Raw genomic sequence first — 26,047 nt, 5'->3', positions numbered from 1 at the left:
TGTGACCTTGAGCACACCCCTTCCTTTTGCAGAACCCAGATTTCTCTATGTGCAAAAGGCAAGCGGGGATGGGCTAGGGGACCTCTAGGGGCCTTCCAGGCCTGACACTGCGAGTCAGCATTTCCAGGATGTGTGGGCCTGCTGAGAGCTCTCTGACTGTGTTCTTGAACCACCCTCCACCTCCAAGCCTTTTCCTCCAGCAAGTCCTAACCAGAGTCTTTCCTGCTGCCACAAACGATGCACTTGTGCCCAAACACCGACCTCAGTTAAAAGACGGGGGGACAATGCTTTATTGACTTGGCACCTATGAACGGGTGGCTACAGGCCCCCAGGGTTCTTTGCTAGTGCAAAGTGGAGGCTCTGTGGTGGGGGCAGCATAAATCAGAGATGCTGTTCTAGCTGCAGGGAGGGGCCGCTGTCCCTGTCTTGGCCCCTCCAGTCCCCTTGTCCAGCCAAGCACCATCTGAGTCTGGGCCCTCATGGAGCAGGCCAGGGCAAGGACCCAGGTTCTTCTGCAGGCTCAGGCAGTCCAAGGTAAGAGCCGTAGGCCTCTCCTGCCTTCCCTCTTCTTGAAGATCCCAAGATGGGTAGGGGGAAGGGAGGGAATCCATTTACGGAGGGCTCCCGAATCTCTTGGACCGAGGTCTAGGAAGGCAGGGTCGAGGTGCTGTAACAGGAGCCCCACCAAGGAGGAGAATTAGGAATCATTCCCTTCCCACGTTTTCTGTTTTGGCTGAGCAGAAAGTGGGAGCTTTCATTGAATTGGGCCTACAATAGCTGATGACAGGTGAGGTCACACAGTAAGTTGATGGAGTAGAGCCAGCCTCCTCTATACAGGACCACACTGTCTGAGCAGGCTCTCACCCAGGCAAGGGAGGGAAGGGCAGAGTGAACTGCAGTTGTCACAGGAGGAGGGCTTCCTGGAGGAAGAGGGGCAGGCCACAGTAGGCTCCCAGAAGAGGTGGTCTGCAGAGCAGGCTGGGTCACAATGGCCGGCACAGGACACTGGCATCCTCGCTGTGGTCACAGTTGTGGGCATCCCAGCGGATATGAGAGCAGAGCAGAAGGGCACTCTCGTCCCCACGGCACTTGACATTGTCCAGGAGGATGGGGCCTCGGCCTGGGCCAAAGTGGGCCTCGCCAGGAGCTGCCAGGGCCTGGCCACAGCCCAGCTGGCGGCACAGGACACTGGCTGCCCGCAGGTCCCAAGCATCATCACAAACAGTGCCCCATCGCTGCCCTAGGAAAAGTTCTACACGCCCCTCGCATCGGTGGGCTCCATTGGCCAGGCGTAGGTGCCCTGTGGGAGGACAAGGCCTGGGGCTGGAAGGGGCTGACCCATGCCAGGCCACTCCCAAGCTAGGCCAGGGAAGGGGTAGATAAAGGAGGCAAAGGGCGGTGGCCTGAGACAGAGCACCACCCTGGGAGCCACTGGAGGAGGGCAGACGAATGAGATTAAAATAGAATGGGCATCCGTCCAGACTCAGTCTCTGGACTGGAGGAACGTGTAAAAGACTTTGTGGGGTGCTGTGTGCATGCAGAGTGCTTCATATCTGCTCCCCCTTAGTCCTCTGTTCATAATCCCAGAACTTCAGCCCCAGGGCCGATCTCTGGAGATTGTGATTATTTCCCCTGCAAGTCATTGTCTCCCCTTGCCCTCTGGACTTCCTGGGTTAGAGTGAATTCTTTCATTTCTCTCCTCAGGACAGAAGCCCCATCCCCTCATTTTGGTCTCATCTCTAGAAATCTCTAGATTGGTCTAGCTTAAAATCCACTTCCCTCTTTCTGGACACCCTACCCCTATTAATAAGGTCTGAGATTAGCATAAAAGGACAAAGGTTCCAGGATCTGGCGAGCTGCGTTACCCCAGGCTGTGACCTCCCTCAACGCTGGTCCTTCACATCCTAATGCCTCTGCCTTCCTCCTGGGGCCTGTGGGCACCTACCGTCTCTGGGCCGAGGAGTGGGCACCCAGGTGGTCTCAGAACCGTCCTGCTGGACTTGCAGTCCTAGCTCCTCTGGGCCTGGCTCAGCAGGACAAAGAAACAGAAGTGGCTGTCACACTGGGGAACATGTTCCTTGAGGCCAGGTCACCTCCTACCTTCCCAAGGGAAGCCTGACCTAGGGACAGAGGGGCCTCACAGGACCCTGAAGAACTGCTCTCTGCCCCTTGGATCAGAAATGGGGTTGTTTCTTTCACCGTGGGACCCAGAGCAGAACCCTTTGTGGCCTACCCCTTTGTGGTCCGGGGCACCACACGAGGGTGAAGATGTTAATTCCCACACCAATTAGTGAAGAGAAGCATTTAAAAATGTGTCCGACTCTGCAAACGTCCCTTTCCATTGATTCCTCCCAAAGGTCAGACGCTTGCTCCCCGAAAGCTAATCAACCGTCTCTGCCTCTTAGAGCTTTGCGCGTCCTTGACTCGGCAAAGCACAAGTGCCGCGGCCCCGCCCTGTAAAGACTTTCGCACTCTATCCCGGGCCTTCGCTCTCTCCCCTCGGACTCCGCCCGTCACTGCCGCAGAGCGCGCGCCCTCCCGAGGCCCCGCCCCACCCTCTCCCTGCAGCTGGCTCTCCGTTCCCGGCCCCGCCCACGCTGCGCAGCCGCAGGGCGCGTCAATGGTCGGGCTCCGCCTCTCTCTGCGGACTGCGTCCTGTTCCGCCCGGCTCACGCTACAGTGCGGCAGAGCGCCGCGCGGCCCCGCCCATTCTTCAGAGCCTGCCTCGCCCCGCCCAGGTCTCAGTACGCGCCTGCGCGCGGCCACGCCCATTTCTCAGATCCTGCCTTACGCCGCCCGCGCCGCAGTACGTGCCTCCGCGTGGCCCCGCCCACTCCTCTGAGGCAGACGGGCCCCGCCCAGGCTGCAGTTAACGTTTCTGTGCGGTCCCGCCGCGGCCTCACCTGAGCAGAGCGCGCCCGCGTCCTCGTGGTGGCCGCAGTTGTGCTGGCCCCAGCCCAGGTGGAAGCAGTCGCTCAGGCGGGCCTCCGTGCCGGTGCAGCCCACGTTGTCCAGCAGCACAGGGCCGCGGCCGTAGCCGAAGTGGCCCAGGCCTGTGGCGCCCAGCGCAGGCCCGCAGCCCGCCTCGCGGCATGCCACGCGCGCATCCGCGAAGTCCCAGTCATCGTCGCAGACGGTGCCCCAGCCCCCGGCGTACATCACCTCCACGCGGCCGCGGCACGGGCCCGGGCCGCCCACCAGCCGCAGCCGCCTGCCTGCGGGGCGCACAGGCCCGCGGCCGAGGGTCTGGGCTGGGGCTGCCAGCTCTGGGGCAGAGTCCCAGCCTCAGCCTTTCCCACCCCGCTGTGGAACCCAGGCTCTGCCACTTACTTTTCTTCCCCAAGGCCCAGGCAGGTGTGGTGAACAGTGCCGTCTCCCTGGAAGGCAGGGCACCAACTCCTGTAGCTGCGGAGACAGGACATCTAGAGTATTTGAAGGGAACAAGGAGGCCTTCCGGCCTGCAGCAGGGCACAGGGGCGCCTCCTGAGATCCCCAGCTGTACCACACCTGCACCCCACACTGAGCCTCCATCCTAGAGTCACCATGTTGCTTGGTGTGATGGGGGTCCTCAGAAACGGCAGGAATGAACCGAATCCTATTTCCAGCCATCATCCTAATTTCAATCCTAATGATACTTGGATCCCTAATTCCAACCTAATTCCTTCATTCACCGTTTATCTCAGCCATCTCACAAGGCTTCTCGATTTCCAACCTCAGCACCAATTCAAATTCTACTTCAGAGCTCTGAAGAAATCTCTTCCTACCTCCTCCCACCCTGCTGAACTTTTCAGAGCTCTGGATTTCATCCTTGCTCCATCTGCCCATCTGTTCTCTCACCCACCTCTTTACCATCTGGCCCAAAGTCCTGCTCCGCTAGTCAGGCCCCCCCTCCCTGGGGATCCAGAACAGCCTTCCCAATTCCCAGTTCCACCCACCTTGCCCCTACCCTTCCAGCCTCCTTACCCTCTGGCTGTGTGTGCCAGGCCCAGTCCTCTCTGGTGGCTGAGGGTGGCAGTGCTGCGAGAGTCGGGAGGCCCAGGACTAGAGCAAGAGGGAAGGGAGCAGGGTCAGAGGCCCAGGCTCTGGTTCCTAGTCAGCCCTGGGCTGCAGGGAAGGATGGGAGGGTCTCCCTGGAGAAAACAACAGGTTTTCTTTCCAGAGCTGGGGGCTCAGCCCCAGCTGGGGTCCAAGGAGGTCTCCCTACTTTGACAGTGGTTGCAATTTACTCGTGCTGCACAGGTGTGCACTTCACAGCTTATATAGGGCTTATGCAGACATGCTTTCATTTCTCTCCAGTGTTCTCAGAAGCCAAGTGTGTGTCCAAGATGGAGAGAGAGAGAAGGCCTTGCCAACGAGGGAGGGTTATGCTTGCGGAACAAGACTTATTATCCCTATCTTACAGAGAAAACAGGACTAGAAAGGGCAAGGGGCATGCCAGAGACCATGCAGCAAGGTTAGCCATGGCTTGGCCAGGGCTCACTGTGTGACCACGGGCAGGTAAGGCTCTGCCTTGCTGGGCCTCAGCTTTCCCATCTAAACTGGGGATGATTGTCCCTGGTTTGCTCTGTGGCACGGGCAAGCACTTTACATCCTGCGGAGCAACATTCATCTGTGAAGTGCCGTTATTGGCCCTATTATTCCTATTGCTCAGAAAACTTCTCCAAATGACAGAGGGGCTAGGTGCGGGGAAATAGGTTTACGAGAGCAGCAGTGTTAGAAAGGGCTGTGCTGGGTAATTCTGGGGACATACCGGGGCTACAGTGAAAGAATTGTAGAGTATCTCTGGGGCAATTCTAGACTACTATTACTTTACTCTGAAGTACCCGATGGAGAGTACTTAGAAATTGCTGGAAAATTCCGGAAGCATTCTTGGGGTACGGCTAGATAATTCTGGAGTATTGGTAGAGCAATACTGCAGTATTCCATAGCTGTGGAGCTTACCACAAAGAGTACTGGGATTTTCTGAGGCATTTCTAAAGCAGTACCGAGACATTAAAAGTAATTTGGGACCTTCCTGGAGAGCTCTGGGAAGCACCAGGGCAGCCACCCGCCCCCAGAGCTCGCACCTGCGCAGAGCGCGCCGGCGTCCTCGTGGTGGCCGCAGTTGTGCACGCCCCAGCCCAGGCTCAGGCAGGCGGCCAAGCGGGGCTCGCCGCCCTCGCAGTGCACGTTGTCCAGCAGGATGTGCCCCGTGCCATAGCCGAAGAAGGCGTTGGTGGTGGCGGCCAGAGCGGCCCCGCAGCCCAGCTGGCGGCAGACTACGGCCGCGTCCGGTAGCCCCCAGTCGTCGTCACACACGGTGCCCCACAGGCCGCCATGGAGGATCTCCACTCGGCCCTGACACGGGCCCGCGCCCCCCACCAGGCGCACGCTGCCCTCACCTGGTGACGGGGGCAGGGAGCGTCTCCCACAGGGCTCTGCCTCCCATCTCCTCCAAAAGTGCGTCTAACTCAACACTTCCAAAATGCCCCAGGCCCTCCATGTACCCATGGTGCACGGTGCCCCGGGACCTAAAACCCAGGAGGAGCTGCTCACCCACTTTCCCCAGGGCACTACCTCCTCGCAGTTCAGATTGGGGGTGGTTTGTGGGATCAGGGGACAGATCGGCTTTGACTGTGTCACTTCCTACCTAAAACCAATCCTCTGCGTATGCCCGTGTCGATGCTCTCCTAACCGTCTAGGATGTATGGCTTCCTCATTTACTATTTCAATGGGGCAACTTTTCCTCCAGGAAGCCCTCCCTGATCTCTGACGGATGCGACCCTCTTCCTCCTCTGCTCTTCCTTGCCTTTTGACCTGTCTCTCTTTTAGGGTAGTTTTCATTTTCTCGTTCTACATCATTATCAGCATTTCTGTGCATATCTGACTCTCCCGTTAGATTAAGCTCCAATCCCCACCTCTCTCACTTTCTCCGACCTTGTGCTTTTTTTAATCATCCCACAGGAATGAATCCTCTTTCCCCATCCAGACCATGCTGGGCCTCAGGGGCTGCAGAGGGCAGGGTGGGGAGGGGCAATGACCAAACTGGCCCATCGGTAATCCCTCTCTTCCTCCCACGAGGGGAGGGGCGGGGAACTCCTCCCTGGGTCCCTTTCCCCAGACCCCGGTGGTCCCCCACATCGCCCTTACTTACCTTTCCCATTCTGGGAAGTTGTAGAGGGTGCCTTACTGGTTAACACTTTCCTTGTTGGGGTCTGCGTGGGCAAAAATTCTGGGAAGGAAGCAGGGTAGAAGGGAGGAGATGCATGGATCTTTCTGTTCTCCATCCTCATTCCCACGGGTGTGTGAGGGGCAGGGCATGGACCCCTAAGGTACCTGCCCCTCAGGGCCTCTGGCCACACAAAGGGTCAAAGCCAGGAACCCTGGGGTATGAGAGGAGTCCTGGCAGCAGTAGCTTTCAAGGAGTTTGGTTTAGAGGAGTTCTTTGAGTCCTTAAAGCAGCATCACGTCACTTGAGAACTTGTTAGAAATACAAACTCTCAGGTGCCATCCCAGACCTGCAGAATCAGAAACTCTGGGATGGGGCCACAATCTGTGTTTTAATGATCCTTGCAGGGGATTTTCTTGAAAACCGGAACTACTGCTCTCAAGTCAAAGCCTCTCAGAGATTTCTGAGTTAGCTCTCTACCAAGTGAACCTTATGGCCAGGGTTTACCCCAATCATCTGGCTTTAAAAATGGAGAGAGGGCTCTGCTGGAACAGTCAAGACCCCACATGGAAGCAGCAATACTGGTTCTCGGCTGAGATCACACAATGAGCCAGAAGCACCACTGGGGCCCAGGACTCCTGACAGCCCAGCTGAAGCTCTTCCCCAGCATCATGCAATGCAGCCGCTGGCTTGGTCTTCTGCGTGGAACAGTCTTAATGCTGGGAAGTCCCTTCATTTATCTAGCCTACAGCCCTGCTGCCTGCCACAGTCTGTCTGCCCTCCTGGGTCACAGGCCTCTGCTCACCATCGCACAAGACAGCCACGTCCTCATAGTGAAAGCAGTTGTGGACGCCCCAGCCTCTGCTGCCGCACTCGCTCAGCGCAGCTTCCTGCCCTCGGCATTCAACGTTGTCCAGCAGGATGGGGCCTCGACCCTGGCCAAAGGCGAGGGGCCGAGGCACCGGCAGCGCCAGACCACAGCCCAGCTGACGACACACCACATTAGCGTCCACCACGTCCCAGTCATCGTCGCAGACACTGCCCCAGGAGCCGCCATGCAGGACCTCCAGGCGCCCCTGGCACCGGCTCGGGCCCCCCACCAGCCTTAGCTCTGTGGAGAGGGTTGATCTGGCACCAGGGGGATGACTGGGCCCAATCTACAGGATGCTCACCTTGCCATGAAACCATGGGAGCTTTGGGAACAGACCCTTCTCGGCCTCGTTCCTCCCTTTCTGTAAAATGGGGAGACTGGTGCCACCCCTTTGGGGGTATCTAGGGTACTGGAGCACTACGTAGTCATTACTCCCTGAGCTCTTCTGTCTGAGCATCTGAGTACCTACCTGAGGGGCAGGGCTGGGGGAGGGACAGAGGGCCAGGGGCACCTACCTGGAAAGGGCAGTGGAGTAAGCTGTAGGGCGCTGGCTGGAACAGAGTGAGGAAGAGCATTGGCCCCTCTGCCCCCTCCCCTGGCTGCCTGGCCCCAGGAACACAGCCTCCCCTCCCCCCATGGTCCTCACCATCGTCCCGCTCCTCTTCACTACCCGTGTTTCCCTGAAGCCCCATCTTCTCTTTCCCTGACTGTCCTAATTTGCCTTTCTTCACCCCTTGCCCACTGGGCCGTGGGCCACCGGAGAGGTCTGCCTGAGACATGGATCTGTTCATCCCACTCTACTGCTAATTTCCTCAAAAGCTCCCCATTTCCTACAGGAGTCCTAGACCCTGAGCTTTCTCTACAGAGCCTTCTGGTATCTTCTGAGCAGCCTTACCTTACTTCTTAATCTCCCATCAATCTTGTCTCCAAGTCTTTAACCCTGCAGTCTTCTCTGCTTGAACCGTTCTGGCTCTCCCTGCTCCTTACAGCCCTGCGGGTCCTTCCAGCCCCAGCGTGGAGGCCCCTCCTCTGGGAAGCCTCAGCTGGAAGTGGTCTCTATTCCCTCTGAATCCCTGGGCACCATATACATGCCCCTTTCCGAGCCTTCTGCCTGGTGATGTGGGCCATGCATGTCTCATCTGGGTGTCCCCCACGGCCCCCTGCCCAGAGCCTGTGACTCAGCAGATGCTCAGGATCTCCGCCTTAAGTGTGTAAATTGCCTTTGGGATTCATTATGACTTCCCCCAAAAGATTTCCCTATGTAAGTCCTCTTGCTTCAGCTCTCATGTACGCATATGCCCAGCACTGTGCTCATTGCTTTATGTGGCCTGGCTCACTTAATCCTTGGGGCCACTTATGAGGGAGGTAGGATTTTACAGATGGGGGAACTTCAGGTGTAGTGAGGTTAGGCAACTTGCTGAAGGCCACGCAGCAAACAAAGGGTAGAGCACATGACCTGAGAGGTGGGGAGGAAACAGGGAAGCTGGCCTAGCATGGGAAAATGAAAACCCCGGAATAGCCCCTCCCTTGTGCACTTTCACATCCATTGCCTCATAGCATTCTTACAATAGCACTCTGAGGCGTGTACTAGTGTACCCATTTTACAGACGAAAAAACCAAGACTCAGTTTCTTCTTTCTTAAGTTAGGATAGTCATGGATTCCATCTGTTCTACCAGCTGCCTTTCCAACAGCCATTGGGGAGGCCACCCCCTTCCCTCCTTCCCTATTTCCAGTGTCCTCTAACCGCCCATACCCTGCGAACATTGAGCCCTCACTTCCAGGATCGAGCCCTCCCCTCCCCCAACTCAGACCCTTGGCTTTCATCATCCCTGGTTAGTTGTCAGAGCTGGAAAGAATGCTGGAAGCCACCTCATTTACAGACCACCTCCCACCATAATTTACAGCTGGGGAGACTGAAAGCCAGAAAGGGGAGGGACAGGTGAGGGGGAGAGCACTCACCCAGCGGCAAGAGGAAGAGGAAGGAGAGGGCTGGGGGGAGGAGGGGAGGGGTGGTGCTCCCGTCTCCTGGCCTCCACCCCCTGCTCTTCTCATCCAGCTGGGAACCAATGCACATCTCTGCTTCCTTTGGCGTCCAGCTGGTGGACGACCTTTCAGATGGTCCCATCAAGGGGCCCTGGAGGAGTCACAGCTGGAACATCTGGAATTCAAGATCTCAAGTCACTTCTTCCAGCTGGAAGGGCCCAGCGATAGATTCAGGGGGAAGTGACATTTCCGGATGGGTTTGGCATTCTGAGTGGAGGCAGCAGCGGGGGCAACAGCTGGGAGACCAGGAAGACAGGAGACGGGGGCAGGGAAACTTCTGAGGAATTAGGTTTGGCTGAAGCAAAGAGTGTGTGAAAGCAAGTGGTGGGGGATGATGTTGGAAGGTTGTCTTGGCCCAAACCAACACAGGCCCTCAAGGCTGTGCCAAGGGCTCCAAGTTTATCCTCCAGGGCAGCACATCCCAAAGCCTGGTGTTGGTGCCACTGGGGGCAACTCACATAATTTTAGGGGGAGATGGACATTTACTCTTTTCATTTATTTTTTTTTACAATGACTTCTATTTATGGCAAAGCATTCTGGTTTTCTATTTATTTGGAGCAATATAAAGTTTCCCTTTAAAGTTAATTTAAATCAGAAGAAATGAGTCAATTTGAAGAAAAAAATCAAGGAAATATAGTTCCCATGACTCAGGAATATGCAAAAATGAAGGGCTGGGAAAGTAAATGCCATTCGGGATGCTCTGCCCTTTAGGGGTGGGAAGCCCTTGAAGATTTTTTTTTAAAATTTTGGATTAAGGTATACAAACCAAAAAGTGCATAAATCATAAGTGCATAAATCTCAGGGAACATTCACGGCATAGCCAGCATCCCAGAAACACGCCCACGTCCCCTTCTGGGCAGACTTCCAGCGGGAGTCTGATGCAGAGTGTGTGGACGATGATTGGAGGTGGCGGGGAGATGGGGGGCTGGTTTAGAGGATGATTCTGTTTGGGATATATTGAGAGTGAGGTGCCCGGGGACATGAGTGCCCCTCCCAGCCCGAACACACACTCACACACACATACACACCCATCTCTCCCTGGCTTTGCCTCGGTCCTGGCATACAAAGTCTGGTTGGGGAGAAGATGAAAACCTATCTGGATGTGGGCACAGGGTTTTCAATACCCCATTCATGGGGCCCCAGTACAGCCCCCAGTGGAATAATCAGCTTTTGTCTTCGCTGTGCCTAACTTGGGGACAGCTGGGAGATGGGAGTAGAGAGCTGTGAGGAGGGGGAAGCCAGGGTCCAGTCTTTGCTGAGAGGATGCATAGTGATCTGGGCCTGCCTCTGTCTCCAAGCCCTTGGGGCTACCCACCTCTCAGGCTACTGGGTTCAAATCTCAGACTTGCCCCCCAGGTCAGGTCAGACCCCACTATGTGAGTATGGGGACACACAGCTTCCAGGGAACCTGGCTGGGAATCCTCAAGTCCCCCCAACTCTCTCCTGCCACTCTGGCCCAGGAGTGAGGGAGAAGGACTCCCCCACCTTTTTTTTTTTTTTTTTTTGCCGAGGAAGATTAGCTCTGAGCTAACATCTGTGCCAACCTTCCTCTATTTTGTATGTGGGTTGCCCCCTCAGCACGGCTGATGAATGGTGGTATAGATCCATGCCCAGGATCTGAACCTGTGAACCTGGGGCTCCCGAAGTGGAGCACCCCGAACTTAACTGCTACAACACTGGGCCAGCCCCAAGAAGGACCCTTGATCCAGACCCCCACTGACCTCAAGTCCCAGCTGCCCCAAGATCTCTCATTGGGCCTTGTGGAGCCTGCCTCGCCTCCAGCTCCAGGATTGGCCCCCAAGCCAGCTCCTGCCTCACTTCCTGGGAACCTTGGCCAAAATGAGGCTTAACCAGGCCCTTCCCTCCATGAACTGTGGCTCTCTAAAGCTCTCATTCTCCCTCCCCGCCCTGCTCAGTGCACCTCTGCCCTGAACTGTCTCTTCACAGTGTGGGGCAGGCAGCAAAACACAGTGGTTAGAAACATCAGCTCCACCACCTGCTAGCTGTTTGAGCTCACCTCTCTCAGCCTTACTGTGCTCATCTGTAAAATGGCCTTAGTAATACACTTACCTCTAACAACCATTGCTAGATGAAATGAGCTAACATTTATAAAATGTTATAATTTATAAAATGGTGCCTGACCCACCATAAGTGAGGTAGCTGTTATTATTACTGTCTCCCCATCTAGACTGTGGACCCTCAAGAGCAGGGACCAGATCTTATTCAGCTGTAGCACCTGGCACAGGGTGGATATTCAGGAAATGTTTGTTGAATGACTGAATGAAGTTTAGGGCTGCAGAATCATAGAATGAAGCAGTCAGAAGGGGCCCGGGAGATCATCAAGGACGATTCCACATCTGAGCCCTGGAAAACTTGTCATATTTTCTTTCTTTCTTTCCCTCTCTCTCTCTCTCTATCTCTCTCTCTCTCTCTCTCTCACACACACACACACACACACACACACACACACACACATCAGCAAAAGTGAAGGATTCATACCTGGGGGAATGTTCTGGGCTCTTTCTGTCCCTTCTTCTACAGTCAATCCAAAGTCAAATCACTTTTTCTGCCTCTAAAAGTTTAGGAGGGGGAAGGATCCCCCAAATGGAAATCAACACAGACCTTTCTTCTTTTCTTCCCAAAGCTGGAAGGTGAGCAGAAGCAAAGTCCCTGTCCATGGAGCTGGCTGGTGGCCCCAGCCTGTGCCCACCCGACCTTAGGGGCAGAGGGAGGCAAAGGGAGGGTGGAGGTGGCCTGCGCGTCTGGAACTGCCGCAAAGAAGGGATACCCAGGCAGAGGAGGAGCTACGGCAGTGGGGGGCCGGCTGGGACTCTCAGGGCCAGGGAGCCCCTCCTCCCCCTCCTCCTCCCCCAGGGCTCAGGTTTCAGAGAGCCCAGGACAGGTCTCCACCCCTTTGCAGGGCAGCCAAGCATCCCTGATCTCCTAGGACAGCCCTGATCCAGCCCTTCGTCCTGTTGCCCAGGGGGGTCCCCTGCTCATGTCCTGACCCACATCCCACCTGGGGTTTTGGAAACACGGTCTCTGGAGTCAAGAGTGTGTGCCGTGGGCTTCCCACAGAGGCAGGGCCACTTATTTTGCTGCTGATTTTGCCTTTCTGTGGCTCCTCTTAAGTTCTGGTATCTTTTGGGCTTTTGTAGTTATAGGTGACAAGAAGTGGCATGTGGCTTATTCTGTGGTTTGTAGCATCAATAAAATGCAGTACTGGAATTTCCCACCTTCCAACTGGAACCACAGATTTTCGGAGCTGGAGGGGCCCCCAAGAGACCCCACCAGGTGCTTCCAAACCTGGCTGTGCATCCACATCACCCCTGGGAGCACTTCTAAAATATATACAGATTCCTGCTCCCACCACTTCTGCCCCCAAGATTCCGATCCAGCAGTTCAGGGATGGGGGCCCCCGAAAGTATATTTTTGAAAAGCTCCTGAGGATTAAATGAGTTTGGGGACCTGGGGTCTAGCCTGAGCTGTTTATGGTGCAGGTGGGAAGACTGAAGCCAAGAGAGGAAGACAGAGACACAGCCCGTGTGCCCTGCGGGACTCAGTTTCCTGACCCTCGGGCCTGATCTTGCTTCCCACTTCTCAGAAAAAGAAAACGGTGATGGGAAGTCTGCCATCACCCTGCTCCCAAACCTATACGTCCTCATGGGCCTGCACCCATCCCTCCTTTCTCCTGCCTCTTCCCTCCTCCCCTGGCCTGAGGAACCACTCCCCCATGGTCCACATCCCGTCTCCCTCTGCCTTTCCAGGGACCTCCCTCTCTCCATCTGCACATCTTCTCTCTTCCATGTTCAGCTGCTCTTTCCCAACTGGATTCTTCGCGAAGGGCTTCTAAGCATACCCTGGTCTCTGTCATTAAAAGCAACCAAGAGAAAATCCTTTCAACCTGTGTCTGGTGGGTCCTTAGGGTGGAAATGGCCAGGCCCTGGTATCCCTCCGGAGATCTGTCACTGGCCCAGGGATGCTGGGGATAGTGTGGCCTTGGCTCCGATGCTGCAGTAGACCTGGAAGGGGCTACACCTTGGAGTCTGTCCCCTGACGGCATTCCTCATGGCTCATCAGCAGGTTCTGTCTCCGCGGGAGATGTGAGCCGCACATCTCCACGGCTGCCACTGGATTCCTCTTCCCCCTCCAGCTAGTGGCCCACCTCTCTCCTCCCATCGCAGCCAAACTTCTCCAAAGAGTTGCCTGCACACACATCTCCATCTCCTTACCTCTCACTCACGGCTCAACTTGCTCCAGTCTGCCTTCGGTCCTCTCTACTCCACTGAGGCAAGTCTTCCTAAGGTCACCAGAGACCTCCATGTCATGAGATTCAAGGGACAGCTTTCATCCCTTGTTTTATCCCCTGAGCTCTGATAATGTAACCGAGAGAACCCATATGCATAGTCCTTGCTGTGTTGACGTGCATAACACACATCCCCCAGATGGCAATGGCTTACAGCAACAGTTCCTTTCCCGTGGTTCTGCACATCGGCTGTGCTAGCTCTACTTCAGGCCGTGGGTTGGGTTCAGGTCCGCTCTGTGTGCCTCTCATTCCAGGACCCAGGCTAAAGGAGCAGCAGTCCCCTGGGGCATGCTCCTCCTGTAGAGGAAGGCAGAAACCCCAAAGACCCGGCCAAACCATGCAGGCACATTTAAAACTGCTGCTTGGGTGTGGCATACATCCCATCTGCTCATTTCATCGTCTAAAGCAAGTCACATGGTCAAGCCTGTTATCCATCAGTGAGGCAGGGAAAGTGTGTCCCTCCCATAGAGGGGAGGAGGAGAGAGTGATGCACCAGAAACTAACAGAGGCTTAAACGATATCCGAATATCCAAACAGTATCTACCTCCGAGTCCTGGCAGGAGATCTAGAAATGGTATGACAGTCACGACTACTGAGGAGCCAGATCTCTTCTCTCTTGTTGCTCTGCCGTCCTCAACACAGGGCTTCCTTCTCACGATCTGAGATGGCTGCTCCAGCCTCCGCCCTCGTGCGTTTATTTCAGCCAGGGTATCACTTAGCTCTGGCTGCTGTCACAGAATACCACTGACTGGGCGGCTTAAACAACAAAAATTCATTTTCTCACAGTTCTGGAGGCTGGAAAGTTCAAGATCAAGGTTCTAGCAGGGTTTGGTTCCTGGTGAGACCCTCTTCCTGGCTTGCAGATGGCCACTTTCTCACTGTGTCCTCACGTGTGGGGGGAGAGCACTCTCTATCTTTTTATAAGGACACTAATCCTATGGGATCAGGGCCCCACCCTTATGACTTCATTTAACCTTATCCATATACAGTCACATGGGGGTTAGGGCTTCAAGATTATTTTGGAGGGACACATTCAGTCCATGACAGCCAATGAAAAGAGAAAGAAGGGAGGAATGAAGGGCTTGCCCCTTCCCCTAACAGGCACACCCACAATCCTTCTGCTCATATCTCATGGCTAGAACTTCTCACGGCCATAGCCCAGCTAAGAATTCTATTACTGCGTGAGAAGGGAGAGCAGATGCAGGGGGCAACTGCAGTTTCTGCATTGTCCTTGTATCACTTGATATCTCAGCAGCATTTGATACTCTCTCAGTTATGGTGTTTTGGGCTGCAAGTAATGGAAAACACAATCAAAGCCATTCAGAAAGGGGAGTTTTTACCTCACTTAACAAGAAGTCCAGAGGTAAAGCCATTTCAGGATTGGTTCATTCAGTGGAATGACATCATTAGGGACCCAGGTCCTTCCCATCAGTCTACTCTGCCATCATCAGCAAGGTGGCCCCTCCTCTCGGCTGGCTTCCCTCATGGCTCAAGATGGCGGCCTCAGTTCTGAGTATCTCACGCATACGGCAATGTTCAGAGCCAGAAAAGGCGGAACGTCTCCATCCTATGTCCTATTTTAAAATCTAGGAAGACTTTCCCAGAAAATTCCCAACAGACATCCTTTCAAGTCTCATTGGCCAGATCCAGTTATTTGCCCATGGCAAAGCATGCCTGGCAAGTGGAGGGGAGCCTTAGGCCTTCTCATCCATAACCCCTCTCTGAGAGATCCTGAACAAGCTCAAGGTACAATTTTTTTGGTTTTTAATATATTCACAGAGTTGTACAACCACCACCATTATCTATCCCATCACCCCAAAAAGAAACCCTTTGCCCATTAGCAGTCAATCCCTATTCCCCCCTCCACTAGCCCCTGGCAACCACTAATCTAATTTCTGTCTCTATGGATGTGGACATAGACATTTGGACAAATTTCTATGGATTTTTTCTGGACATTTAAGATAAATGGAATCCACAATATGTGGCCTTTTGTGTCCCACTCCTTTAACTTAGCATAGTTTTCAAGGTTCATCCATGTTGTAGCCTATATCAGTGCCTCATTCCTTTTTATGGCTGAGTAATATTCCACTGTATGGATATACCACATATATGAATTGATATATTCCTATCCAGACTCTATAAAGAACTCTCAAAATTCAACCTTTAAAAAATCAAACACTCCAAATACACAATGGGCAAGCCATAAAGAGACACTTCACCAAAGAGGACATATGGATGGCAAGTGAGCACATGAAAAGATGTTTGACATCAGTAGCCATTAGGGCGATTCAATTTAAGACCAGCATGTGACATCACCACACTCCTATCAGAAGGGCTAAGATAGGGGCTGGCCCCGTGGTCGAGTGGTTAAGTTCATGCACTCCGCTTCGGTGGCCCAGGGTTTCACTGGTTCAGATCCTGGGCGTGGACATGGCACTGCTCATCAGGCCATACTGAGGCTGCATCCCACATGTCACAACCAGAAGGACCCACAACTAATAATGTACAGCTATGTACTGGGGGGATTTGGGGAGAAAAAGCAGGAAAAAAAAGAAAGTTTGGCAACAGTTGTTAACTCAGGTGCCAGTCTTTAAAAAAAAAAGAAAAAGAAGGGCTAAGATAAAAATAGTGACAACACCAATTGCTAACAAGGATATGGAGAAACTGGATCCCTCATAGATTGCTGGTGGGAATGCGAAATGGCCCAGCTGCTCTGGAAAAGTTTGGCAGTTTCTTTAAAAATTAAACATACAACATGAGAAGATCCAAGATGGCGGCATGAGTAGTCTTCTTTGTCTCTTCCCCTTCGAATCTACAACTAATTGGACATTCATCGCTTAACAAAGGATATCCATATAGCATCTCAGGACACCTGAGAGACCCACGCTGCTATACATCGGAAGGCGGACGGACTTCCCTCCGGGAGGAGGTGGAGATAGGTGAAAACTCTCCGACCCCAACCCCCGAACAGCCTAGTACCTGCAAGTGACTTTCTTACAGCGGACCCCCCCAGAACATCGCCACACACCAAGGGCAGGAGGGAGCGCACACCAGAGGAGTAACGGTGGAAACAGGTGACCAGAGCCCTACCTAAGCCCCCCGCAATTACACCTAAGCCTGGAGGGAAGCTCCAGAGTTACACACCAGAGGCGGTGGGGAAAACCCTTACCCACCATTAGCGGAGAGGCTCTTCCCAGCATCCACAACACCAGGAGGCTCCCGGAGAGAATCCCAAACGGGGCGGTGACCCGCCGGCCCCACTGACCGGGCTTTCGCCTGGGCGGGGCTCGGGGCTACCGGAGATCTCCTGGGAGAGGACTGGGGCTGGGTGGGTAGCAGAGAGGCCCTGCCCGGCATCCACAACGCCGAATCCTAGGCAGGGCAGCAGCCGGCCAGCTACCACTGAACGCAAGGTCTCCGGCTATACCCCAGACAGGGCAAGGGGCTCCCTGAGATCCTAGAGGAGAGGATTGGGGCTGGGTAGAGTTCCAGCGATCCGGCTCTGTGGCCTGGGGGAAACTCTACAGTCTCACAGCAGCCTCAGCAATAGCCTCTGCACAGCACTAGTAGAGAGCACCCACCCAGCAACCACAAGGCTGGAAGACCCTGGGACAAAAGTAACATAGCTAGGCGAGCTAACCACAGACTGCAGAAGATGCCCATAGCTCTGCTGTGACCCATAGTGGACAAGTGAGATTTTGCGGTCACCGACAGTGACAGAGCTGCAAATATAAGTGATCCTGCCCCTGGCCGCAGGGAAAGCCCATAACACCACTGCAGACCCTAAGGAGGGAGCACATCTAGGTGGCCTGCAACAGTAGGCACCAGCAGCCTGAAGCCCCCCGTGACGGCCCCCACAGCTGAAGAGGGAACCCACAGGACCACTGTGACTACGAGGAGGGGCCCAGGCCCAGTTAGCAACAGCTGATAGGGTTCCTGGTTGGTGCAGTACAAACAGCTGTCCCCCCACCACACAAGTAGAAACAAGTGGAAGCAGTAACTAAACTCTATCTCTATGCGGAGGCACAAATCTACACCATCAAGCAATATGAAAAAATATATTAAATCTCCAGAACAGAAGCAAAATGACAAATACACAGAAAACAATCCCAAAGACAATGAAATATATAACCTAAATGATGATGACTTCAAAACAGCCATCATTAAAAAACTCAATGAGTTAAAAGAGAATTCAGATAGACAACTCAACGAGTTCAGGAGCTATGTCACAAAAGAGTTCGATACAATAAAGAAGAACCAAACATAAATACTGGAAATGAAGAACACAATAGAAGAGATTAAGAAGAATCTAGACGCACTGAACAGTAGGGCCGATAATATGGAGGAAAGAATTAGCAATTTGGAAGATAGGAATATAGAAATGCTGCAGGCAGAGGAGGAGGAGAGAGAACTAAGACTAAAAAGAAATGAAGAAACTCTCCGAGAATTATCTGATGCAGTTAGGAGATGCAATGTAAGGATTATAGGTATACCAGAGGGAGAAGAGAATGAGAAGGGGGCAGAAGGCCTGTTCAAAGAAATAATGGCTGAGAACTTCCCAAACCTGGGGAGAGAGATGGAACTTCATGTGACAGAAGCCAATAGATCTCCGAACTTTATCAATGCAAGAAGACCAACCCCGAGGCATATAGTAGTGAAGCTGGCAAAAGTCAATGACAAGGAGGGCTGGCCCCATGGCCGAGTGGTTAAGTTCGCGTGCTCCGCTGCAGGCGGCCCAGTGTTTCGTCGGTTCGAATCCTGGGCGCGGACATGGCACTGCTCGTCAGACCACGCTGAGGCAGCGTCCCACATGCCACAACTAGAGGAACCCACAACGAAGAATACACAACTATGTACTGGGGGGCTTTGGGGAGAAAAAGGAAAAAATAAAATCTTTAAAAAAAAAAAAGTCAATGACAAGGAGAGAATACTAAGGGCAGCCAGGCAGAAGAAATTAACCTACAAAGGGACCCCGATCAGGCTATCAGCAGATTTCTCAGCAGAAACTTTACAGGCTAGAAGAGAGTGGAACGATATATTCAAAAATCTGAAGGACAAAAACCTGCAGCCGAGAATTCTCTACCCAGCAAAAATATCCTTCAAATACGATGGAGAAATAAAAACTTTCCCAGATAAACAAAAATTAAGGGAATTCATTGCCACAAAACCTCCTCTTCAAGAAATGCTCAGGAAAACCCTCATTCCTGAAAAATCAAAAAAAGGAAAGGGGCTACAAAACCAAGAGCAGAGGAGATAAGTAGAAGGACAACAACAGAGAGTAGCAGCTCTCCATCAGAACAGACTAAACCATGGGATGAGAAACAAAGGAAATTGAAGAGAACCAGAAAACAAGACATAAAATGGCAGTGGTAGGCCCCCACATTTCAATAATCACTCTAAATGTAAATGGATTGAACTCCCCAATCAAAAGACACAGAGTGGCAGGATGGATCAAAGAACAAGACCCAACAATATGCTGCCTCCAGGAAACACACCTCAGCCCCAAAGACAAACATAGACTCAGAATGAAGGGATGGAAGACAATACTCCAAGCTAATAATGAACAAAAGAAAGCAGGTGTCGCTATACTAATATCAGACAAAGTAGACTTCAAAGCAAAACAGATAAAGAAAGACAAAGAGGGACAGTATATAATGATAAAAGGGACTCTCCACCAAGAAGACATAACACTTATAAATATATACGCACCCAACACAGGAGCACCAAAATTTGTAAAGCAACTCTTAACAGAACTAAAAGAAGACATCAACAACAATACAATAATAGGGGACCTCAACACACCATTAACACCAATGGATAGAACATCCAGACAGAAAATCAACAAGGAAATTATAGAATTAAATGAAAAGTTAGACCAGATGGACTTAATAGATATATATATAACACTTCATCCAAAAACAGCAGGTTACACATTCTTCTCAAGTGCGCATGGAACATTCTCAAGGATAGACCATGTTTTGGGAAACAAAGCAAGCATCAATAAATGCAAGAGAGTTGAAATAATATCAAGCATCTTTTCTGATCATAATGCTATGAAACTAGAAATCAACTACAAGAATAAAGCAGAGAAAAGTGCAAAAATGTGGAGACTAAACAACACGCTACTGAACAAACAATGGATTATTGAAGAAATTAAAGAAGAAATCAAATATTATCTGGAGACAAATGAAAATGAGAACACGTCATACCAAATCATTTGGGATGCAGCAAAGGCAGTCCTAAGAGGGAAATTCATTGCAATACAGGCTCACCTCACTAAACAAGAAAAAGCTCACATAAGCAATTTCAAACGCACCTAACAGAACTAGAAAAAGAAGAACAAACAAAGCCCAGAGTCAGTAGAAGGAGGGAAATAATAAAAACAAGAGCAGAAATAAACAATAATGAAACAAAAAAGACAGTAGAAAGGATCAATGAAACAAAGAGTTGGTTCTTCGAAAAAATTAACAAAATCGACAAACCCTTAGCCAGACTCACCAAGAAAAGAAGAGAGAAATCTCAAATAAATAAAATTAGGAATGAGAGAGGAGAAATCACAACAGATACCAAAGAAATACAAGGGATCATAAGAGAATACTATGAAAAACTATATGCCAACAAATTGAACAACCTAGAAAAAATGGACAAATTCCTAGACTCTTACAACCTTCCCAAACTGAACCAGGAAGAAATGGAGAATCTGAATAGGCCAATCACAAGTAAAGAAATAGAAACAGTAATCAAAAACCTCCCCAAAAATAAGAGTCCAGGACCAGATGGCTTCTCTGGAGAATTCTACCAAACATTCAAAGAAGATTTAATACCTATCCTTCTCAAACTATTCCAGAAAATTGAGGAAGATGGAGTACTCCCTAACATATTCTATGAAGCCAACATCACTCTGATCCTCAAACCTGACAAGGACAATACAAAGAAGGAAAACTACAGGCCGATATCACTGATGAACATAGATGCAAAAATCCTCAACAAAATTCTGGCAAACCGAATACAGCAATACATCAAAAAGATTATACACCATGATCAAGTGGGATTTATACCAGGGAGACAGGGATGGTTCAACATCCGCAAGTCAATCAACGTGATACACTACATTAACAAAATGAAAAACAAAAACCACATGATCATCTCAATAGATGCAGAGAAAGCATTCGACAAGATCCAACACCCATTTATGATAAAAACTCTCAATAAAATGGGTATAGAAGGAAAGTACCTCAACATAATAAAGGCCATATATGACAAACCCACAGCCAACATCATACTCAACGGACAAAAACTGAAAGCCATCCCTCTGAGGACAGGAACAAGACAAGGGTGCCCACTTTCACCACTCTTATTCAACATAGTACTGGAGGTGTTGGCCAGAGCAATTCGGCAGGAAAAAGAAATAAAAGGAATCCAAATAGGCAATGAAGAAGTAAAACTCTCGCTGTTTGCAGATGACATGATCTTATATATAGAAAACCCCAAAGAATCCTTAGGAAAACTATTAGAAACAATCAACAGCTACAGCAAAGTTGCAGGGTATAAAATCAACATACATAAATCAGTAGCATTTCTATACACTAACAATGGACTAACAGAAAAAGGACTCAAGAACTCAATCCCATTCACAATCACAACGAAAAGAATAAAATACCTTGGGATAAATTTAACCAAGGAAGTGAAAGATTTATACAATGAAAACTACAAGACTTTCTTGAAAGAAATTGACGACGACATAAAGAGATGGAAAGACATTCCATGCACATGGATTGGAAGAATAAACATAGTTAAAATGTCCATACTACCTAAAGCAATCTACAGGTTCAATGCTATCCCAATCAGATCCCAAGGACATTCTTTACAGAAATTGAACAAAGAATCCTAAAATTCATATGGGGCAACAAAAGACCCCGAATTGCTAAAGCAATCCTGAGAAAGAAGAACAAAGCGGGAGGCATCACAATCCCTGACTTCAAAGTATACTACAAAGCCACAGTAATCAAAACAGCATGGTGCTGGTACAAAAACAGGTGCACAGATCAATGGAACAGAATTGAAAGCCCAGAGATAAAACCATACATCTATGGACAGCTAATCTTTGACAAAGGAGCTGAAGGCCTACAATGGAGAAAAGAAAGTCTCTTCAACAAATGGTGCTGGGAAAACTGGAAAGCCACATGTAAAAGAATGAAAATTGACCATTCTTTCTCACCATTCACCAAAATAAACTCAAAATGGATCAAAGACCTAAAGATTAGGCCTGAACAATAAGTCTTCTAGAAGAGAATATAGGCAGTGCACTCTTTGACATCAGTTTCAAAAGAATCTTTTCGGACACCATAACCCCTCAGATGAGGGAAACAATAGAATAAACAAATGGGACTTCATCAGACTAAAGAGTTTCTTCAAGGCGAGGGAAAAGAGGATTGAAACAAAAAAACAGCCCACTAATTGGGAAAAAATATTTACGAGCTACTTATCCGACAAAGGATTAATCTCCATAATATACAAAGAACTCACACAGCTTAACAACAAAAAAACAAACAACCCGATCAAAAAATGGGCTGAGGACATGAACAGACATTTTTCCAAAGAAGATATAAGTATGGCCAATAGACACATGAAAAGATGCTCATCATCACTAATCATCAGGGAAATGCAAATCAAAACTACACTAAGATATCACCTTACACCCGTTAGATTGGCAAAAATATCCAAAACCAAGAGTCACAAATGTTGGAGAGGCTGTGGTGAAAAGGTAACCCTCATACATTGTTGGTGGGAATGCAAACTAGTGCAGCCACTAAGGAAAACAGTATGGAGATTTCTCAAAAAGTTAAAAATAGAAATACCCTATGACCCAGCTATCCCACTACTGGGTATCTATCCTAAGAACCTGAAATCAGCAATCCCAAGAATCACAAGCACCCCTATGTTCATCGCAGCATTATTTACAATAGCCAAGACGTGGAACCAACCTAAATGCCCAGAAACTGACGACTGGATAAAGAAGATATGGTATATATACACAATGGAATACTACTCAGCCATAAAAAAGGACCAAATTGTTCCATTCGCATCAACATGGATGGACCTTGACGGTATTATGTTAAGCAAAATAAGCCAGACAGAGAAAGACGAACTCTATATGACTCCACTTATAGGTGGAAGTTAACATATAGACAAGGAGAACTGATCGGTGGTTACCAGGGAAAAGGGGAGGTGGGGGAGGGCACAAAGGGTGAAGTGGTGTACCCACAACATGACTAACAATAATGTACAACTGAAATCTCACAAGGTTGTAATCTATCATAATCTTAATAAAAAAAAATTAAACATACGCTTACCCTGCGACCCAGCAGTTGTCCTCCTGGGCATTTATCCCAGCGAAATGAGACCTTATGTCTGCACAAAAACTTGTACATGAATGTTCATAGCAGCTTTATTTGTGATAGTCAAAACCTGGAAACAAGCAAAATATCTTCCAAGAGGTAAATGGTTAAAGAAACCATAGTACAGCCATTCTATGGAATAGAATTCCAAAGAATTCTCAGTGACAAAAAGGAACAAACTATTGATACATGCAACAATTGGACGGATCTCAAGGGCATTATGCGATGTGAAAAAGCTAATTTCAGGAGGTCACACTCTATATGATTGCATTTCTACAACAGTATCGGAATGACAAAATTACAGAGATGGAGAACAAAGTAGTGATGCCCAGGGTTTAGGGATTGTGGAGGAAAGGGAGGTGGGTGTGACTGTAAAGGGAGAGAACCAGAAAGATCTTTGTGGCGATAGGATAGCTCCATCTTGATTGACTCGATGGTTACAGGAATCTACCTATATGATAAAATGACAGAACTACACACATACATTGTATAAATGTCTCATTCCTGGTTTTGATATTGTACTACCATTTTGTAAGATGTAACCATTACAGGAAACCGGATGAAAGGTACAGGGGACCTCCCCATACACTTCTTTGCAACTTCCTGTGACTCTATAATTATTTCAAAATAAAACAAAAAAAGTCTTAGCTGATTGACAATAACAAAATAGACTTATATTTTAAAATCAAAGCAGGGGCCGGCCGGGTGGCGCAGCGGTTAATTTTGCACGTTCCTCTTCAATGGCCCGGGGTTCGCCGATTCGGATCCCCGGTGCAGACACGGCACCACTTGGCAAGCCATGTTGTGGTAGGCTATAAAGTATAGCCTATAAAGTAGAGGAAGATGGGCACAGATGTTAGCTCAGGGCCAGTCTTCCTCAGCAAAAAGAGGAGAATTGCCAGTAGTTACCTCAGGGCTAATCATCCTCAAAAAAATAAATAAATAGGGGCCAGCTCTGTGGCTGAGTGGTTAAGTTCGCGCACTCCGCTGCGGCGGCCCAGGGTTCGGATCCTGGGCGCGGACATGGCACCGCTCATCAGGCCATGTTGAGGTGGCGTCCCACATCCCACAACTAGAAGCACCAGCAACTAAGATATACAACTGTGTACAGGGGGGTTTGGGGAGATAAAGCAGGGGGAAAAAAAAGATTGGCAACAGTTGTTAGCCCAGGTGCCAATCCTTAAAAAAAAAAGAAGATTGGCAACAGTTGTTAGCCCAGGTGCCAATCTTAAAAAAAAAAGACACTTCAACATCATGAAAATAAATAAATAAATAAATAAATAAAATCAAAGCAAATATTTTTAGTGCTTCAAATCATCACCTTGAGGTGTGAAAAATGGATTCCGACAAGTGGTTTCTCCTGGTATGAGACGCTGCCCGGCTTGGCTGGGGTGTAGGAGAATGCGGTGTCCAGTGTTTGAATGGATTTCCGCTGGGCTCCACATTCTGGAATGCCTTTCCCAAGTGGAGCACCTCTTCTGTCTTCAGCTCCCTGGGGGGACAGTGACACTCCAATGCTTTGATGATTCCATTTAGGGCAGTTATGAAAAGACCTCCTACTGCAATTCTCACAGCTTTCCCTATTCTCAGGAAATTTGTTGCATTAAGTCCGACAAAGCGCCCCAATCACGCTGTGTCTTGGTGTGTTTATCTAGGCAAGATGGCCGACGTGGGACTTCGCTGAAACCCGTGGTTGCAAAATGAAAGTCACATTGCGAAATGCATTTGCACGGTCATGAAATGCAAGTTTCACAGAACACGCGAAAGTGAAATCCAGAGGATAGAAGAGAAGTGCCAAAGATTTCCCCTTAGACTCACTGGCGCTTTATTGTTTGACCCTTCCACAGACAACTGCAGGGAGCATGTTGGTGAGTGGAGCACTGATGTTGAAGGAGAGTTTTGTGTGGCCGGTACCAGGGGCCATTATGTTTGACCAGCACTTTCTTTCAACAGCAGCCTAAGGGAAACATCCCAAGAGAAGGTGCTCTTGTACTCGGGAGCCAATGGCCCAGAGGAAGCTTCTGGCAGCAGCTGCCACATTCTGAGAATCAAGCAGACCCTACTGGCCAGAAACTGTATATATATATATATATTTAATACAATATATATATTTTTTAAGATTTTGTTTTTCCTTTTTCTCCCCACAGGCCGCAGGTACATAGTTGTATATTTTTAGTTATGGGTCCTTCTCGTTGTGGCATGTGGGACACTGCCTCAGCATGGCCTGATGAGTGGTGTCATGTCTGCACCCAGGATCCAAACCGGCGAAACCCCGTACCTCCGAAGCAGAGCGTGCGAACTTAACCACTCAGCCACGGGGCCTGCCCCTTAATGCAATATTTTTTAAAATTTAATTTAATTTTTAACTGTGGTAAAATACATGTGCCAGAAAATTTACTGCCTTAACCAATGTTAAGAATGTTCACATTGTCGGGGCCAGCCGGTGGCCGAGTGGTTAAGTTCACGCACTCAGCTTCGGCGGCCCAGGGTTTCGCTGGTTCAGATCCAGGGCGCAGACATGGCACAGCTCATCAACCCATGCTGAGGCGGCATCCCACATACCACAACTAGAAGGACCCACAACTGAAAATACACAACTTTGTACCGGGGGGCTTTGGGAGAAAAAGGAAAAATAAAATCTTTTAAAAAACCCACAAAAAACCATGCTGAGGCAGCATCCCACACAGCACAACCAGAAGGACCTACAGCTAGAATATACAACCATGTACTGGGGGGCTTTGGGGAGAAAGAAAATAAAAGGAAAAAAGAAGAAGATTGGCAGCAGACGTTAGCTCGGGGGCCAATCTTTAAAAAAAAAAAAAAAAAGAATATTCACATTGTTCTGCAATAATGGATCTCCAGAACTTTTCCCTCTTCCAAATCTAAAACTCTGTACCCATTAAACAGTTCCCCATTCCCCCCTCCCTCCAGCCCCTGGCACCCACTATTCTACTTTCTGTCTCTATTTGACGTGCTAGGTAACTCATATAAGTGGAATCGTACGGCGTTGGTCCTCTCGTGCCTGGCTTACTTCACTCGGCATAATGTCTTCAAGGTTCATCCATGTTGTGGCAGCTGTCGGCATTTTCTTCCTTTTCAAAGCTGAATTATTCCATTGTATGGATAGACTACATTTTATTTATCTATTGAGGTCATTCTCCAGTCTTCTTTTTCTTGCATTCCACCATCGGCATCCATTCCACCAGCCAATCTTTTCAGCCTCAGCTTCAAAATATCTCCGGAGCCCAAGCTCTTCTCTCCTCCTGCATGTCAGTCTGCT

At 49.9% G+C, this 26,047-nt stretch overlaps 1 protein-coding gene across 2 annotated transcripts; it reads right to left on the bottom strand.

The window, feature by feature from the left end:
* Positions 1 to 272: 272 nt before the first annotated feature.
* Positions 273 to 26,047, bottom strand: SSC4D (scavenger receptor cysteine rich family member with 4 domains). 2 transcript variants are annotated; one of them, XM_070230820.1, is made up of 15 exons: positions 25,799 to 26,047; positions 24,089 to 24,259; positions 22,723 to 22,837; positions 14,710 to 14,943; positions 11,563 to 11,707; positions 8,980 to 9,178; positions 7,535 to 7,570; positions 6,954 to 7,259; positions 6,134 to 6,211; positions 5,067 to 5,381; positions 3,964 to 4,041; positions 3,331 to 3,405; positions 2,904 to 3,215; positions 1,946 to 2,023; positions 273 to 1,300 (listed from the first exon to the last, which is right to left on the bottom strand). In XM_070230820.1, exons 6-15 carry the CDS (start codon positions 9,143 to 9,145, stop codon positions 984 to 986), a joined length of 1,761 nt encoding a protein of 586 aa, XP_070086921.1. In that variant the 5' UTR covers positions 9,146 to 9,178; positions 11,563 to 11,707; positions 14,710 to 14,943; positions 22,723 to 22,837; positions 24,089 to 24,259; positions 25,799 to 26,047; the 3' UTR covers positions 273 to 983. The 2 variants fall into 2 exon arrangements, with proteins under 2 accessions (XP_070086921.1, XP_070086920.1); XM_070230819.1 differs by lacking the exon at positions 25,799 to 26,047 and having other exon boundaries at positions 24,089 to 24,446.

Source organism: Equus caballus, chromosome 13 (assembly GCF_041296265.1).
Source record: "Equus caballus isolate H_3958 breed thoroughbred chromosome 13, TB-T2T, whole genome shotgun sequence".
Taxonomy (NCBI): Eukaryota; Metazoa; Chordata; class Mammalia; order Perissodactyla; family Equidae; genus Equus; species Equus caballus.
The sequence above is the reverse complement of the archived record's forward strand: the minus strand, read 5'-3'. Positions and strand labels throughout refer to the sequence as shown.

Excerpts from the sequence above, each read along its gene's own strand:
- SSC4D (XM_070230820.1), bottom strand. The coding sequence starts at position 9,145 with ATGGGACCATCTGAAAGGTCGTCCACCAGCTGGACGCCAAAGGAAGCA. Across the intron at positions 7,571-8,979 it reads CCTCTTCCTCTTGCCGCTGG|CCAGCGCCCTACAGCTTACT; the intron begins GTGAGTGCTCTC and ends ACTCTGTTCCAG. Across the intron at positions 6,212-6,953 it reads CGTGGCTGTCTTGTGCGATG|AATTTTTGCCCACGCAGACC; the intron begins GTGAGCAGAGGC and ends CTTCCTTCCCAG.